General features: G+C 52.1%; 6 protein-coding genes across 6 annotated transcripts; 1 reads left to right on the top strand and 5 right to left on the bottom strand.

Annotated features, from left to right (window-relative positions):
- Positions 1-249: 249 nt before the first annotated feature.
- On the bottom strand, positions 250-1,254 carry PMZ80_006095 (uncharacterized protein; the record flags this gene model as incomplete). Its single annotated transcript, XM_064874509.1, has 1 exon — positions 250-1,254. One exon carries the CDS (start codon positions 1,252-1,254, stop codon positions 250-252), a length of 1,005 nt encoding a protein of 334 aa, XP_064730231.1.
- A 1,297-nt stretch (positions 1,255-2,551) lies between these two features.
- On the bottom strand, positions 2,552-3,232 carry PMZ80_006094 (uncharacterized protein; the record flags this gene model as incomplete). The annotated part of the gene is made up of 2 exons (XM_064874508.1): positions 2,552-2,836; positions 2,936-3,232. 2 exons carry the CDS (start codon positions 3,230-3,232, stop codon positions 2,552-2,554), a joined length of 582 nt encoding a protein of 193 aa, XP_064730230.1.
- A 667-nt stretch (positions 3,233-3,899) lies between these two features.
- On the bottom strand, positions 3,900-6,077 carry PMZ80_006093 (uncharacterized protein; the record flags this gene model as incomplete). Its single annotated transcript, XM_064874507.1, has 2 exons — positions 3,900-5,569; positions 6,074-6,077. 2 exons carry the CDS (start codon positions 6,075-6,077, stop codon positions 3,900-3,902), a joined length of 1,674 nt encoding a protein of 557 aa, XP_064730229.1.
- Positions 6,078-9,191: 3,114 nt separating this feature from the next.
- PMZ80_006092 (uncharacterized protein) lies at positions 9,192-10,677 on the top strand (the record flags this gene model as incomplete). Its single annotated transcript, XM_064874506.1, has 2 exons — positions 9,192-9,197; positions 9,298-10,677. 2 exons carry the CDS (start codon positions 9,192-9,194, stop codon positions 10,675-10,677), a joined length of 1,386 nt encoding a protein of 461 aa, XP_064730228.1.
- A 1,247-nt stretch (positions 10,678-11,924) lies between these two features.
- On the bottom strand, positions 11,925-14,686 carry AFG3 (AAA ATPase afg3; the record flags this gene model as incomplete). Its single annotated transcript, XM_064874505.1, has 2 exons — positions 11,925-12,034; positions 12,055-14,686. The coding sequence occupies 2 exons, from the start codon at positions 14,684-14,686 to the stop codon at positions 11,925-11,927; spliced, it is 2,742 nt and encodes a 913-aa protein (XP_064730227.1).
- Positions 14,687-15,154: 468 nt separating this feature from the next.
- Positions 15,155-17,353, bottom strand: PMZ80_006090 (uncharacterized protein; the record flags this gene model as incomplete). Its single annotated transcript, XM_064874504.1, has 2 exons — positions 15,155-17,161; positions 17,216-17,353. 2 exons carry the CDS (start codon positions 17,351-17,353, stop codon positions 15,155-15,157), a joined length of 2,145 nt encoding a protein of 714 aa, XP_064730226.1.
- Between the last annotated feature and the right edge of the window lie 317 nt (positions 17,354-17,670).

The following is a 17,670-nucleotide window of genomic DNA, read 5'->3' as shown; positions in this document are numbered from 1 at the left end:
TTCTATGCCTTTGTGTCACAGATGATCCCGTACAGGGGTGAATGCTCCTCAATCTACTAGTACCTCACCTTACTCCTATCCGATGCTCAAACCTCTATTCCTCAAAAACGCCGCTGCTATGCCAAACATCATGCCGACACTCAAAGACCCTTGCTGTTGCCGGTATCTCTCCTGCAGTATGGGCATGATTCATTGTACGCCCGTACCGTTGTCCTTTTCCCACTACCCACACATAGTTCAGGGTAGCTATCACGACCAAGGTCGAGTGCTACTGTTCCCGTGCTTAGTAGCGTCCACCTCCCTCTGACCCGAGACCATCCCATCACCACCTTCAAGATTATGTGCTTCATATCCTCTGTTAGCACTGGCGTATTTCTTGTTGCCCTTCGAGATCTCTGGGTGGTACCACATAATGCAGACCACCAAGACAAATACCATCAAAACGCCATCGAAGATATACAATGGCCACTCTCTTGTAAGCAAATAGCCATCCCACCCCATAGCATATTCGATGACTCGGAAAACATTTCGCAGCGTAATTAGGACACTAGAAGCGTACAGCCCGATCATAAGCTTCTTCCACGTCAGCCGTCCAAATCGTCCGCTGGCCGCACCACGCTCTCCTAACGGCCCATCAAGCGCAGCAGCAGTCGGTCGTCGCTGCATCCGAAGCAGAAACAGAATTGCTGTGATCAGAAACACAACGAAGACCAAGATCTGCAGGATCAAACCACCCAGAACAATGTTGTTGTCGCGATCAATCTCCGCCTGAGTAGTGGCAACAGCGAGCATCCCACCACCAGCAGCCTGGACACAGAAGCAGATGACATCCCCCGTGACGAATATCTTGGTAAGCCAATTGACGCGAATGATCGAATATTCTTCGCCCTGGACAACTCGGATGATGCGGCCGAGAATCATGTAGATGGATGCGGCGAATAGGATGGGCGCCAGGAGGAGGCCGAGAGCTTGAATGGTATAGGCAGGGACGCCTTCTTTGTCGCTGTGTGCAATTGCGCGACCGATGTAGCCGATGATTTCGAAGAGACCTCCTACCACGAAGGGGACGCAGAACCATGTCCGTCGGCGGACGAGGAGAAAGCTGTGATAGGCAGTGAGGATGACGAAGAGAATGATGAAGATAATGGCGGCTGCCAATGACGGTGTGTAGTGCCATAGCTCGAAGCCGGCCCAGGCATCGTTTTCTCCCGAGGAGGCGTCTTGTCGGGAGAAAAGCGCTGGCATGACTGCCATGGCGGAAAATGATGACCGTAGGTGTGCCGATGTGATATGTCTCGCGCTTGAATCGAGGTAGTGTGCTCAGAGTGTATTTTCGTCCTAATTGTCCTGGTAGACCAATTGTGCAGCAGTGTGGAAAATGGATGACTTGTTCAGTCACTTGCAATGGCGATCAATTAGACAAAGGAGAGGACCTTGGCAGACAGCAGTGATTCATGTACAGTGAAGTTGACGAGTGAGGAATGGTAGCACCATCTAAAAGAACAATATATCCCTTCACATTTAGGTAACCACGTTTCGAGATACACCGAGGATTGAGAATCGCCGCGCGTGCAAATGGAACACTCGTATTGCACGTCGATAAAAGCACCATGACCGCACGGTCGTCAGCCACGTTCTTCGTCGCAAGAATCAAAAAAAAAGCTTGCATCTTCGACTCAACGCGTTGAGCAAAGAGTGTTCTCCGGATGTCCAAAAGTTGTGAGTGGGAACGAATCACAGAAGGTTCAGCATAGCCGGAGCGAGCCATGGCAACGTTTTCCAAGGCGCCTTTGCCACGCGATCGGATCAAATACGGTGAAAGCGCCGCGAAAGTGGGTAGGAAATGCTGGGAGAGCCACTCGGAAGACGACTTCGGGGGTTGGAATACGCGTATTTGAGATAGATACGTGTTTCGCGGCAGGAAACGACTCGAACACGAGGATTCGGAACTCTCTTCAGCGAGCTTAACCTTATTGGACATGCGCAATCTTCTGGCTCTGCACTTGAACAAGTCGATACTTCATCTCTGGCTGTGGTCAAGCAGGACGACGATAAGAGACATCACGGTTGCAATCCTTAAAACGATGATTGACGACTTCAAAGGGTCTGGGTCCCTGATGTACTTTTTCTGATGTTCTCAACGGAAGCCCTGAGTCTTTACTGCTCGACTGCTCACACGTTGACTGTCACTACGACTGCCAGATCCGCCCGGAATCGCATCCAAATGCTGGTTCGTGGCAACTATGCTAATTCTATGACTGATGTCGACTGAACAGGGGCCTCAATCTTCACGGTGCCATTTTCAAGAGACGGGCGGCATGGACGGTAGTGTACGAACATGCGCGAACGATCTTGGATCATGGCGCTCGCCCAGCTCACCACACCTAACGCTACAGGACTCCGCCATCTCCCTATACTCCCTCACCCTGGATCACATGCCCGTCGTACGTCTTGTCAGACCAACTTTTTCTACCAACGAAGCCGCCGTGTCCAGCCGATACAACCACCACCAGAACCATCCCCATTCCTATCATTCCCAGCTCAGTACTGACTACGCAGTCCCATCCCTCAAAGCAGCCAGATCATACCCCTCAAACACATTCGAAACCTTCTGCCCATCATAAAAGCCAATCACTTCGACAATCTTCAGCTCACCAGCGGAGCCCTCAGGCTGAGCCCGCATAACCCAAGCATAATTCATATCATAGTCTGCACCGTTCTTACCGGAGACACCCTCACTGTGCCAGGTGACTGTCGTCCAGTACCCATCCACCACGATGTGATCGACAATGGGGACGGGCAGAGAGTTGAGGACTCCACGGAGAGGAGTGAGGACCTGAAATCTGGTTAATTGACAGGCTGCTGTGGACTAACTCAATACAAAGCAACGAAACCACTGTTTGCCTCGCTTGAAGCTCAGGACGCAAGGACTCACCTGCGAAATATATACACTCTTGGGATAATACGTCCCTGCAATCGGACTCGATCCAGTTACAGTCCAGGTTAGTTCATCGCTCAATACCTGAGCGAACGACTGTCCGAAATTGTCAAGCGCTACGGCCGAGAACATGTTTTCGACGAAGGTTCGTGTTTGATTCGTGGTGGTAAAATCGGTCATAATCTCGGATGAGATGGACGGGCATGGCTGCCAGGATTTCCAGGTCGGTGAGCACAGTGCTGGTGCGATGAATGCACCGCATGCTGCGGCCAGTGTGAAGATTGTGGTTCTCATGGTCAATGATGACTTCCTGGACTGAAAAGCAACACAATCGATTGTACAGCTTCAGCGGCTGGGATGGAAGTTCACGAAATATTTTGTCCAGTATTCCCCAGAATCAAGCTCGAGCTTTCTCACCTACCTTTCAACTCCGCTGCCACGTTGTCAGCATCCATCCATGCAAGCGATAGCATCGTCTGTCAACCTTTTTGCTTGACCTGCATTAGTACGCATTAGTCTGGCGTCGTTCGGTAGATCCTACTCAGAGACTCGCACGGCGGTACCATTCAAGAACAAAATGATCGCGGCTGCGAGTAACACCTCCCAAAAAGCTCCTATCATTGCGTGATATGGCCAAGTCGAAGTCACGTCGGTTCAAAAGTTGACCAAGAACCAAATCTGAATCATATTGGGTATCTTACAGATAGTACTGATGTACACTACTCTCTTGTAAACCCCATTCCGGCTCATGAGCTCGTCGTATAGGGTATATGGCAGAAAGAAAGTCGATACCATCAAAATCACTTCAGATCTCCCTCCTATTGTCCTTTCGGGCTCTCCTCCTCGTGTCCGTTGCGCCGTGGGTATAGAACGCCTTACCTCTATTGTTGACCGTATATTTCTCTTCCATCGGAGCCGTGGAAGCGCCTCCAGTCGTCCAGTCGTGTCCTTGGTCTTCTTCTCATACAATACACCCTTTCATACTAGGGTCCTCCCTCATCAATTCAGCATCCATCGCTGCAAGACTGCTTCGCCCCGATAGCGCGGCACTACATCTGGACGAGACGTCCGAAAGATCATTTGGCATCCATGTCAGGAGATCCATGGCACTCTCATTCGCCTTCTCGAGCACCTGAACTCGTTCTTTCAGCGCCGCACTCTCAGCCTTCATCACTCCTAGGATCTCCCAGGCCTCATCGCTGCGCTGCCCGTGGCACTTCTGGCACTCAGGCACTGCGACCATAACATTCGTGGTCATTGACCGCAGATGTTCAGCTTGGGAGTGTTGATGGATATGAGGTGTTACAACGCGTGCGTGTTTGACGATAGGCGATGGGCAGCCGACTGAGGTACCTGGTGAGCGGAGGTCGTTGTCGTTGTTTCCGTCGTGTGAAAAGACAGAAGCTGCTGTGCTGAGGTCGGTGCTTGCGCTGTCGATTGACTCTGTGTAAGAGACATCCGAGGATCTGTTTCGTCTCGATTGTCTCTGAGTACCTGTGGCCGACTCCAATCGGTCTGCAGAGGTGTGATCCGTGATGACCCGAATGCTTCGCAGTGCTGCCTCATTGGCCTTCATTTGCTCGTTCTCGGCTTGTAAGGAAGATATGAGCTTCTCTTGGTCGGCTGCTCGATCTGCTATTTCGAGCAGCTGCGCTTTTAGATGCTCATTTCGTGTTTGTGATGCTTCAAGCTCATCTGCTTGAATGTTCTTCTCAGATACAGCTCTGCGCATGGCCAGCATGCTCTCTCTGTATGCTTGCTGAAACATCTTCAATGCACCTTCGGCATTTTGTTGTAAATTCTTGAAGGCAGCTGGAGAGAACTCGTCTGGGTGACCATCTGGAAATAGAGTATCCCTTATGCTCAGGCTCTCAAGTTCATCTTGGTGCGGTCTCACTGGTGCCACGGAAGGTCTTCTGAAGAAGCTAAATCTCGAAGTGGAGTTGTTGGCAGACTGCATCACCGGTCTCTGAGTAGCCGTGTTTGTGGTGGGCACAGCCTCTTGACTTCCTTCTCGACTACCAGAGAACATAGTCTCCATTACCTCGGACTCCTCCTGCTCCTTAGTTGGAGAAGTTATTAGGCCGATATTGACTGGCTCCGAAGAGCCCTCGAACCAGCTGGTGATCCTCTCGACCTTTCCTGGTCTCTGTCTTCTTTGTGTGTGCTCCTCTGCTTCTTCGTCTATCGTGAACTCTGCTGCATCTCCTGGCGTTGCTGCTCGTCTCGGAGAAGGTGATCTGGAGGAGCTGAAGAATGGGAGGAAAGTGGAAGAGCGGGTCGGCGAGTGCGACGGACTTCTGGAGTATAGTGGAGGGATATCGAGTGATGTTCTAGACCGGCTGTGACCGCGTGAAGAAGCGGGAGGTGGTAACCTTGGAATGCTGTTGTCATCTAGGTTGAGCTTTGTACATGATGCTGTTGAAGGAGGCTCTAGCATTCTCAACCGAAACACTGAATCTGTTTGCACGATCTCGCTTTTCGAGGCAAGGGTTGATCGTTCTTGCCCTTGATGGCCTGTTTCGATGCGAAGCGGCAGGTGGATCCCACGAGCACCTTTGTTCCGCTGTCGAGGCTCTCTGTTTCGTGTGCCGAACGTGGTAGCCAATAATGACTGCTGACTGATAAATGCTATACTCGAGCGGCTCGTGCACTGTTCGCAATGGTAGTGCAGTTCAATCTGACTGTGTATGGTCGGATGCTGCGGTGCTATGGCTTTGTGACTGTCGCTGTCGATCAAGTGTGTGCTTTTGACGTACGCCGAGGACTGAGAGTGAAGGCACGGTCGCTATAACGGTTAGTAGGAGTCTGTGCGACCTCCAGACGCTAAGGTCCTGCCTCAGGATTTTATGAACCTCGAATATCGAGGGCTGGTTGCCATCAAAACATTGTCGTCAGAAGTCGAATGGCGGGATATGCATGGCAACACATGCATGCTGCAGGGTCAACGGGCGACACCACTGGGCTGGGAAGTGCCTAGCCGAAGCTTATACATCAGCCAATCGATAGGCTTCGAGATGCCCCGATCCAGGATCTTTAGCCTCGGAGATCGACTCCGGAAGCTGAAACGCGATCGACCAGCCTCTTGATTTTTCTCTTCGCTACTTGAAGATTCTCCTGTGAACCTTGACTTACGCATGTTACTGTAGCAGCAGTGTACTCAGAGACGTTATGTTCTCGTCCATGCTATCTATCCACTCTGCGGTACTCAACGACTCAGTCTAGAAGATGGTGCTACTCCTCAACCAAAACGGGTAGAGGATGACTGTCAAATTTGAGCCTCACCCAAGTGAGTCGAGTAAGAGACCTCGAAATGCATGGGCAATGCCTTCCTCCTCGTCACCAGTCGTATCTGAGTGACTCCGACGTACTGCTTGCTTTGCGCTCTCACGTTAACTATTAGGACAGAGTGCGGACCGAACCTGGTTGGAGAGTGGATTACTTCCAGATGCCTACTGACAGGATAGGTTTGAACGCGTGCACTGATGGCCTGAGTCATGATCACGAGGCCCCTGGTGAGCCTCTCCCTCGGTAGGCAGTGATAACGAGATCTAAGCTACCCTTTCCATCTACCGTGGGCGACATCTTTGCCTGGTTCCCTAGCACGAAAAACCCTCGCACCACTGAACACTTCTCCGGCACATGCAACAACAGCGCTTCCATTAGAGAACAATTACCTTCTCGCGCTGACCAGCCAGTGAGCTCAACCCATACCTTCTAGAGCGCATGCTCCAGGCCACGTTGCCAGTACAACTCGTCTTCAATGCTTCAACGTATTGCAAAGCTCCTATGATTTCTCCAATGGCCATTTCATTCCAACAACTCCTAAGCATTTTCTGCTCAGCCTCATCAAAGACGCGCCTTGCCTTCTCCAACAGTCCCACCGCCCGAACCAATGCCTCGGCCAATTTCCTAGATTCGAGCCATAGTATCGGGATTATGCTATCCGGCGCACCGACTGCCACCTCCTTTTTCACCGACAAAATGTCATTGGTGATAGAGATAAGCAGATTTGTCTGGTTGGTCATGATTTCGAGGCACTGTGATGAGGTGTGGGATGATCTTTTGCTGGAAGTGAAACAAGGCGAGGAGTCGAAAGAGGGACCAGTGAGGATATCGAACAGGACGCACAACACGCGAACCGCGCTCGTTCCCATTCGAGTTTCGATATACTCCTCCAGTGTTGGAAGACTGACCTCACTTCGCCGTGCCTGTTCGACCTCAGTCGATTGAACCAAGTACTCAACCTCCTTGTACAACCTCCGGCGCTGCTGTTTGTCCTTCGAAGAGACAGCATTTGCGATATCGGAAAATCCAGTGATCAAGACGTTCGTGGTTGCAGAGAGATCAGGTATTGGAGCGTCATCCATCATATTGAGAGCCTTGGCGACGTAAGCCAAAGTCGTCTTTCGGTACCGTTGAGCCCCTTCGAAATCGCTCCCAAGACTGGCATCCCTGCTGTCGATCTCATCGTCCCACATGAAGAGCCAGAGCAGGCAATAAGTCATGGTGAGAAGTTCTTCCCGAGAGGCTTTGGGCCACCACGTTGAGGCGAAAAAGCCGGGGTCAAGAGTTTCAAGTTCACGCCTTTTCCGATTTACATCCTTGTACTGGAATGACGACGTTTGGGACAGCAGATGTTGTATTCGGAAGCTAGACTGGTCCCTTAGCCAGTCGAGGTGAGGGCTCACAGAGACTGGCCAATCGTGGTGGATTTTGTCAAAGTCCGGGAGAAGAAAGGACTGGCCAGAGAGCGATGTGCATATTTCTGCTCTGCTCAGATCTGCCCGGAGAGACCGAAGCCTCATTGTCTGGGTCATCGTCCATGTCGAGGTCGCCATTGTCGTTGTCGTTGAAGTCGTCATCATGGCTGAATTTTATTGAAGGCACTCAATGCAGCGGTCAAGGCTTTTATAGGCCTGGCCGATCGTCAAACATGTCGGAAGAAAGCCTCCAGCAGCTGGAGGGCAGATGCTGACTTATGCCGAGACCCGACATTGCGGCCACTATATGGCTGCGCATTTAGCATGGCGTCTATCTGACCCAGAAATGACCCAGCGACAAGATCGACAGAGACACAATACACCAGACGTCATACCAATGCCCCCTCTCGTCCTCTCCTTCGAAGTCTGGATCGAGATACCTCACTAGCATCGTGGCACTCACTCGTCGCAGCAGCCTTCCAATTCGTGCCAACAAGCGCTGACCATCTTGGAACGCCAAGTTCTGTTCGTCTACTGCCACTATCGCTAACGATAATGCTACTCCTGGCGGCAAGGTATATGAAATCCGCGTCCGCTGGCCCTTAATAGTGGATGTCTTATGTGACTGTCCATCGAAGCGCGTCGACGCAAGATGTCTATGGTTGAGCTGCACGATGACACCGCCATGGCTTCTCACTCGGGGCTTGGGGCTCGAGTTAGACGTCTTTTGACTATGCACAAGGACGAAAGAGGATGTCTAGTTGAGCGTGGTATCGTGGCGAGGCTGGACTACGTACTGGCGCGAGAGTCGAAGCTGCTGTTCGTGTTTCGAACTCCGCAATTCCATGCTTGCGCCGCTAGTCGTGCGGCACTGCAGTGGAGGCTCTGCTGTACGTGAGATCTACGATGAAGTCACTCTCTGATATTCCGGCAATCGATCGAGGTTGTATTCATTGACTAGCGAACTTTCACAGCTAACGCGCGCGTACGCCCTGCATGAGCGGTTGAATATTCACCCGTCGTGCGCTATCTGCGAACCTGGCCAACAGCATCAGCGCCGAGACATACGCACGCCACACTCATGTTGCAATGGATAACGATGCACTTCCGATGCATGGCTGCCATGGCGGCCATTATTGCAGGATTTGAGTTGATCCTGGGCTTTCACTAGGCCGATGCCTGGCAGAGAACCAAACAGACAGGTGTAGTGAGTCTGCAAGCGCCCGGCTCAGTCCACCCGGTCATCATATCTCGATCAGTCGATTATGAAGAAAAGAGCAGAATGCTGACATCCATGGCACAACTGTCATAAGTACTGGTGTCCCCCTCCCCATTCCATCCAGGACTAAGCGACAGTACTGCTCAAAAGAATACTGCCATCCTTCCACTCTGTTATTCAAGATGGCGCTCCTCTCTCTAACCTATATCTTTCCAGCTGTCATACTTTCCTTGCTCTGCTACATTGCCTTTGAAGCACATCGAACGGCCCGCAAATACCACCATCTACCTTGGGCTGGCACTGGTAGTCGGTCATGGTGGGCATTGATCAAATGCAGGTTCACCAATGTACTCTACCTGAGGTCGAACTATATGACTATTGCTGAAAAGGTATGTGCTCGTCATATCAATCACCAGAAATGAGCTAAGAATTCCCAGTATTGGAGTCAAGGACAAGCATGTTTCGTCCCATCAGCACTTGGAGACCATGTAGTCATCCCACCCAATGAATCCGAATGGCTCTTCGAGCAGACCGACAGCGCTGTGAGCGACACAGTAAACCTCAATAATGAGCTTCAAGCGGAAGCCACGATCGGAGAGCCGTTCATGGTTCACGCTCCCACTGTGAGGGGTATCATCACTCGAGACTTGACCAAGAACTTATCAGCTCTGACTTCCGATATCTTCGACGAGCTTTCGACTGCCGTTGATGAAGCATGGGGCATCGATACGCAAGAATGGAAGGAGGTCAACCCATTCACCACGCTCCTTGGCATCATCGCCCGAACCAGCAATCGTGCCTACGTCGGACCACAACTTTGCAGGAACGAGAAGCTCATTCACAGTGCCCTCTCATACTCTGCGACACTGTTCCCTTGTTCTATCGCAATCCGTCATGTTCCGCAGCCTCTTCGACCGCTGGTCAGCCCGTTAATAACCATATACAACCAATATCATCGGAGAACCATCTCGAACATAATCAAACCAGAAGTCGAACGACGTCTTGCAGAGCTGAACATCCACCACTCAGATCCCGAAAAGCCCTCGCAACCCCGCAACGACTTCCTCCAATGGCTCATCGAAGCAGCCCTCAAATCCAACAACCCCTACGACCTCAAACCCCACATCATAACGCAACGCATGATAATCCTCCAATTCGTCACAATGTACCCAATATCCAACAGCGCCACAGACGCCCTCTACGACATCATTTCCCAGCCAAATTCCGCCTCAATATTATCCGTCCTCCGCAACGAAACCAACGACACCTTCGCCGCGCATAACAACACCTGGTCCAAACGCGCCGTCAACAAGCTCCACAAACTCGACAGCTGCCTCAAAGAATCCCTCCGCCTCGCACCAGTCGTCGCATTCGGAAGTGGACGGTACGTCCTCGCCAAGGGCGGTCTAACAACCCCACTCAGCAAGACGTATCTCCCGGAGGGCTGCACAGTCGCCATTCCATCCGTGGCAATCCACTCCGATCCCGCGAACTACGATGGTCCAACAACATACAAACCCTTCAGGTTCGCAGAAAGACATGAAGGTGCAACGACCGAAAACCCTTCCCCAACCAACAGCAATATCAGAGACTCACTCACAGCCACATCCCCACTCTCCACATCCTTCGGCCACGGCCGGTTCGCCTGTCCAGGACGATTCTTCGCCGCAGATCAGATGAAGATGTTGTTCGCGTATATCATTCGGAACTACGACTTTGAGTATTTACCGGCTCGGCCTGGGCGGATGTGGGTTGGACCGTTTAATGTTGCGCCGATGCGGGACAAGATCCGTGTAAGGAGGCGGGAGAAGAGGTAAAGTTCTAGCCTAGCCTGGGTCATTCATGTGTGAATCGCCCCTACCCGTTGTCTCCGTGGGGAACTGTCATACACGACAATGCAATACATTACTACACCCGTTCACTCTACGTCCTTGCTCGGTCCTCGAAACAATTGCCGAGCTATTACCACTGTACAATATGCCCAAAGCAGATCAGGTCAGATGCTCTACCCTACCAACAGCCGTCTCTCCCCTACAGATCAAGCCGTACATTCCCGCGCACAGCTGACTCTCCAGCCGCGCTTTTCATCTTGACCTCCTGCTCGAACAACGAGTCGTGCCTCCCTCTGCCAGATCTCCTTAGACGCACCTCCGCTACCATTCAACATCCAGCCTGTCTATCTATCTAGTCTGTGGCCCGTACCTTCCTCGATGCAAGTCAGCGGCATAGCTCCCCAGCATCGGTTGCGTCTTCCATGCGTCTAATGCCGCCTTCCCGATACCTGCATTGCACCGTCCACGCTACGGTCTCTAGGAGCCGTACATCCTCTTCTGTTGATGTTGCACCCGCCTTACTCAGAGTATTAATTGCGCTTACTCTCAGTAAACAGTATCAGCTACGACTTCGTGTTGAACGCTCACTCATAGACGGTGCCTTGCTTAAAGTACCTTCAAACCGCTTCGGCCGTTGTTCGGCTCTCAACTCGTCCAGGTTGAAAGCTGTAGCAGCAGAACGGAACCTGCACTTTACACGTGGGTATCCCACAGGTAACACGATGAGCAGGACATCTCAAGCCAGCAAGGCCAGGTACAGTACGAAGATAATACACCTGGGGCCTCGGCACGGCTATACACTGCTCTCTCATTGGCAGCATTATTACTTCGACACGGCGAGAAGTGTGACGAGAACTGAAAATTAGTATAGAGTATTCGTACACGAATGAAGGATCCACTGTAAGGCCATCGTATCATACGCTATAAGCCTTGTACAGCAGGAGCATTCATGATATAGTGTCTTCGCGCCTGGTGTCGCAGTACGCCAATTGGTTGGAGAACGGGCTTGATCTGTAGGATAGGTCTTGGGAAAGTAGCGACTATTTCTGCCTGATAGCATTCAAGGTATATACACAATAAAGAAAAGCTATCATCACACAGATCCTGCTCAGGGTAGGGCAGGTACTCTAGATACCATACTAATCAACTCGCCACCAGAAGAACGCCGCCGCTATGCCACGCATGCCGCACCAAATACAATGCCGCGCGAGAAGACGAGATGATCGCAGCCCTCACAGCCGTGCCTCCCCACCATCAACCCGCCTGAACGCAGGACTCGGCAACTCCGGTCCCGCAGGATCACCACTCTCTGTAGGCGGCGGCGGCGGCGCACTCTTCCCCCCTCCCCAGAAAAGTACTTACTAAACTCGCCCGGATCCTCAAACGGCCGTGGCCCCAATATCCTCACAAGATCATCCCTAACCAACATCTCCTTCTTCAACAACTCCTCCGCAATAGCCTGCACCTCGCTCTTCTTCTCCGTCAACAGATCCTTACACTGTTTATACGCCTCGTCGACGATGCGCCTGACCTCCTGATCGATGTTGCGCGCTGTTTCTTCGGAGAAAGGTTTATGCAGTTTCTGCTCGTCGTCTTTGTAGTTCAAGTACCCGATTTTATTCGACATGCCCCATTCCGTCACCATTGCGGTGGCCATACGTGTGACTTTGTTGAAGTCATCGGATGCACCACTCGTCACGGTATCGAACCAGATTTCCTCGGAGACGCGGCCGCCGAGGGTCATTGCCATGCGGTCCATGAGTTGCTTTACGTTCATGAGGTAGACGTCGTTTCCACCAGCTGGTAGATATTGTGCGTAGCCGAGCGCGCCCTGACCTCGTGGGATGATGGATACCTTGAGTAGGGGATCCGCGTACTTGAAGTACCAACCGCAGATTGCGTGGCCGGCTTCATGGTACGCGACCGTCTTCTTCTCTTCTGCGTTCAACACCACGGATTTCTTCTCCAGACCACCGATGACACGCTCGATGGCTTGCTCGAAGTGTGTCATGAGGACGGATTTGGCGTTGGCTCGTGCGGCGATGAGTGCGGCCTCATTGCAGCAGTTTGCGATGTCGGCGCCGGAGAAACCGGGCGTGAGAGCTGATAGACGACCAGTGAGATGCTCGATGTCTTCGTTTGTCACGATCTTCTTGAGATGGACTTGGAAGATTTGTTTTCGGCCATCCATGGTTGGTCTGTCGATTGAGATGTGTCTGTCGAATCGACCTGGTCGCATCAGGGCCTTGTCGAGGACGTCGGGTCTATTGGTACCGGCGAGCACGACGACCTGTTCGGATGTGTTGAAGCCGTCCATTTCGGTGAGGATCTGGTTTAGTGTCGACTCTCGCTCGTCGTTGCCGCCGCCGAAGTTCGATTTGGCACGCGACTTACCGATTGCATCGATTTCATCGATGAAGATGATGCAGGGTGTTTGTTTCCTGGCATTGGCGAAGAGATCTCGTACCCGTGATGGACCGACACCGACGAACATCTCGACGAACTCGGAACCAGAAACTGAGAAGAAGGGAACACCTGACTCGCCGGCTGTGGCTTTAGCGAGCAGTGTCTTACCCGTACCTGGTGGACCAGACAGAATAGCACCTCGGGGAATCTTTGCACCAAGTGCCTGGAACCTGCCTGGGTCTTTCAAGAAGGAGACGAACTCCATAATTTCGACCTTGGCCTCATCCATACCAGCGACGTCGCTGAACTTGGTTTTGATATCTGTCTCGTGGTTGAACTTCTTGGCTCGTGACTTGCCAATACCGAAGATACCGCTCTGGCCACCGCCGCCTGATGCTGCCCGGCGTGACATGTAGAACAGAGCACCGATGATCAGTATTGTCGGACCGAAGGACAGAATGGCAGCTGATAGCGGTACTTCATCTGCATATGCCACAGGTATCCTCTCGTTTTGTGGAATCTCCAGCTCGTCATGTGCCTCGTCCAGCTTCCGCTCGAAGCTCTCAACAGATCCGATAGAGAAGTAGTAGTAGAAGTTCTGTCTAGAAGCGGGTGACTCTGGGTACAGATTCGCCACAGCCTCACGGTGAAGCTCAACTCGGACCTTGTTGCGGTTGATGACAGTCAGCTTGTCGACGAGACCCTTGTCGAAGAATGTAGTCCTGAACTCTTGCCATGTGATGTCTCGTGATGCTTCGCCTGGGAATAGACTGCGGTAGAGGTAATATGACAAGAAGGCAGAGATCAGTATGGTGCCAGTGTCAAGCTTGAGCTCAAAGGCTCGAGGACCGCTGCTCTTCTGACCCCTCGACTTCTCCCGACCAGAATCCTCCTTGTTTGACTGCTCGAAGATCTTGGGCTCTTCCTTGCCATCTGTCTTGCTGCTCTTGCTCGAGACTTTGCCGTCACCGTACTCGTCTCTTATTTGCTGGGCGGTCATGCGGGACATCTTAGTAAAGATGCCGACGAGCTTGACTGTGGTGGCCAGATCTAACCGCTTGGTAGGATTCTTCTTGCGTTCTTCGAGAATGTCCCGTAGCTCGTGTGGAATGCCACCCTTCTTCATGACGTGGACTGCCTCGTCGACAGCTTCGGACTGCGACTTGGGCAGGCCATTCTTGATCATGTTGGCCACATCTGTAATGGCCTTTGTCTCCTGCTCGTTCAAGGCAACGAAACCTGGATGCGTCGAGTCTTTCGCCTCCTCAGAGCTAGATTCCGCCTTTGCGTTCTGTGCTCCCTTCTGCTCTACTGATTCCTTAGGCTGCTCGACATCCTTGTTCGACTCTGGTTCTGGCTTCAGATCCTTCTCCTTCTTGTTCTCGTCCTTGGGATCTTTCGGTGGCTTCGGGTCGCCTGGATTTACTGTTGCATAACTTCTCGATATCGGCGGCCGTAACAGCTTAGATGTATACTGTGGTCTTTGTCGAGCTGCAAGTAATGTTGCTCTCCTCGAGGTACATATCGCACACTGGTAGGCTGTTCTTGACTGGCGTATCAAATTGGGCCGAAGGAAGCTCGCGGCCATGATGAATGCTGCCGCCTGCGCGGTGTGTGAGAAGAGGCGGCTGTCAAGTCTGATCCAGTCCTGAGGTGTCGACGAGGAACAGATGGCAAGACCGAACAGGACAAGGAATCAGCGAGCGATAGAATCAGCAGAAATGGGATTATTTGCCATGCTCTCAAGCGTGTCATAGACCGCAGTTCATACCTAGCGCGAATCGCGGTCGTCACGAGTCCCAAAAAGGCTCGCCACCAAGCAAATCTCGCCATAAATCTGCTTACATAACCCCGAACCTTAACGCCGCTCAGGCACATGTTCTGCTGCGTGGCTCCGGTGATGAGCACCTTCCGGGAATTGTATCTTTTGGTAGTAGCTAGATATTTGGTCTACAAGCAATACCTTTTGGTACGAACACTCTATGAAGCTTATACGCATGTCCCGAGGTATCAGTAGCATGTTCAAGCCTCTGGGCAGCTCTAGCCCACCCCTCCTTCACATTGCCCTCCTAGCGAACATCCGCGGAATCCTACCCTCCTCGACTGTAAGCTTCATCCCATCAGTGAGTTGAGGGCGGAACCGTGGGTCCCTAGCCAATCGAGGCGGAGCCGCTATGCTTGCATCTTCATCTGTCTCAAACAAGCTCGACGATCTGCCTAGGCCAACACTTCTCTCAATGGCATACTCTGGTGCTTGACCATATGGTCGCGATCCTCGCTGAGACGACCCTGTATCATCCTCCAATTGCATACTGAGAGCTGTCATCATCCCGCCCACTGCTTTTACCGTGCCCGCGTGCTTCTCAGCATCCCTCTTACTCATCGTGGCAGATCGAAACGAGCCGCCGTATTCCCACTTTCGCTGCATCTCTCCAGCCAACTCCTCGACTCGTCCATGTCTGCTCTCGATATCATGCACCTTGACTTGAATCCATTTCTGAAGGTTCTCTCGCCCAACACCATACCTGGTGTTGTCAGGTTCTCGGTGCTTGTCTGAGACTGACCAATTCCTCACGGCATGACAGATCCGACGCATCTGATCTCGCTCGGCTGCTGTCGGCATTCGAACGTCAAGCCACTCGGCGCTGTTCATATCAACCATCGGGAAGTTGATATTGGTGATCTGCTCCGACTGCAGCTCCCGCAACTTGGTGTTTTGTGCTTGGGCATGCTCCAGCCCTGGAGGCGGACGAATCTTGACTGGCGATTCTTGTTTGGCCCGCATGCTTTCCAGTATCTGCTTGATGTCGGTAGTGACATCCTGTCTATTGCTGTTGTTACTGTCTGCGGTCTTCTTGGTGGGTGTGGCGTCAATGTCGACGGCTTTGCTCTCATAGTTCTGGCCTTGGCCAAGGTAAGGCCAGTCGGCTTCAGTCTTACCCTGCAAGACAGGCATACCACGCTTGTCTGTTGGCTCCAAATCCCAAGGTGAATCAACTCTGTTCACACGTCGACTACTTGGAGCAATAGAGCTGCGGTGGATCAACAGATCTTCGATGTTGGCCGAGGCTTTTCGCCGTGGCATAGATCGAGCTTGACCAGTGATCTTCAGGTAGCGCACCAACTCATCCTCATCAGCAATCTCCAGTGGTTCGGGTGTACTGACAGATCGGTCTGCCATTCCAGTGGTGGGGGTTGGCAAGATGTCACCATGCTCTGCGAAGTACTTCTCACGAGCTTGCTGCTTCATCTCCATCTTGGTCGGAGTAACGTCATCAGGGCCGAACACAAACAGTCTCTGACCTTGGACCTTGGGTGGTGTCTTCGGTGGCTCTGCAGGTGTGTGCTCTGAAGATGACTTTTGCTGTGGTTCTCCCTGATGGCTGGCCTCAGTGGACTCAGAGTGCTGCAATTTCGGACGAGTAGCTGGACGATGGTCCGGCAGAGGTGTCATAGGAGGCATGGCTGCATCGTGGTATGGCTGTTGCACGGCGTAGTAGTCATGAGGCATATACCATCCCGCTGGTGGGGTTTGCATTATCGGTTGTTGCATGACAGAGGAAGGATGAAACGAGGTTGAGAGGTACTGTGGAGGTAGAGCCAGACCGTGAGGTGGAAAGCCATAGCCATCTTCTGGAAACATGGTTCTGGTGGTCATTGTTGGCGCGTGAGGTTCTCTATATCTATGTGGAGTTTGTATGGTCCTTTCGTCCTGAGCAGGAGCACCGCCGCCTAGTGAACGAGGAACTGGTACAGAGGAAGCGCGGGGAGGGTCGGTTGTGTCTGGTTGAGGTGAGGGAGAGTTGAGAATGTCGCTTGCTTGGTCGACGCTGCTCGTGCTTCTTCTTTCCTCCTCTTCAGACAGTATCAATGGTTTGAAGGTCTTAGTACCTTTGTTGCGGTTGGCAAAAGCATTTCTGGTAAACGCGCCAAGTGAGATGGGTGCTGGCTTGGGGATTTTCTGATCGTCTTCGTCTTGGTTTGCTTGTTGTCTGGCGGTAGCGGCCTTCGCTGCGTTGTACTCTGCTGCTCGGGCTCTAGCGCCAAGCATGTTACCAGCGATCTATATCAATATTAATCTTGTTTCCTGCTATGGATTTGGTGCCACTGAGCTTACCTGGATTGGTGGTGACGAGACAGTAGGCGGGCGTGATGGATATGCGATAGGCTGAGATGCGTTTTCCGAAGTCCTGTAGTAGGGCACGCCTGCGAGAGGATTAGGTGCAAGGAGAGGCGGTAGGAAGACTGGCGGCATGGCGATGGTGATGTCGTGAAGGGGAAACTGAAGTTGTCTTCTCGAACCTGCACTCTTTGTCAGTACTGATTACACTTCACACAGAGCAAACCATTTGTTGTACTTACGGCGACTCCTTCTTCTCACATGTCCATAACTTTCCATTACCCACCTGAGCCCTGGACAAAGCGGACTGTGGTGTCTGAGGGTAGTAGGAGATGACGAGTAACAAGTGGTGAAGTAAACGTGCATCATCATTTTCGAATTCTGATTCACTGCAAAGGCAGGTGCGACCGCCATGACTTGCCTTCAATTTCACTGATGTTCATCTGGTCGCC

This window comes from Knufia obscura, assembly GCF_036327395.1.
Source record: "Knufia obscura strain CCFEE 5817 isolate CBS 148926 chromosome Unknown scaffold_6, whole genome shotgun sequence".
Classification (NCBI taxonomy): Eukaryota; Fungi; Ascomycota; class Eurotiomycetes; order Chaetothyriales; family Trichomeriaceae; genus Knufia; species Knufia obscura.
The sequence above is the reverse complement of the archived record's forward strand: the minus strand, read 5'-3'. Positions and strand labels throughout refer to the sequence as shown.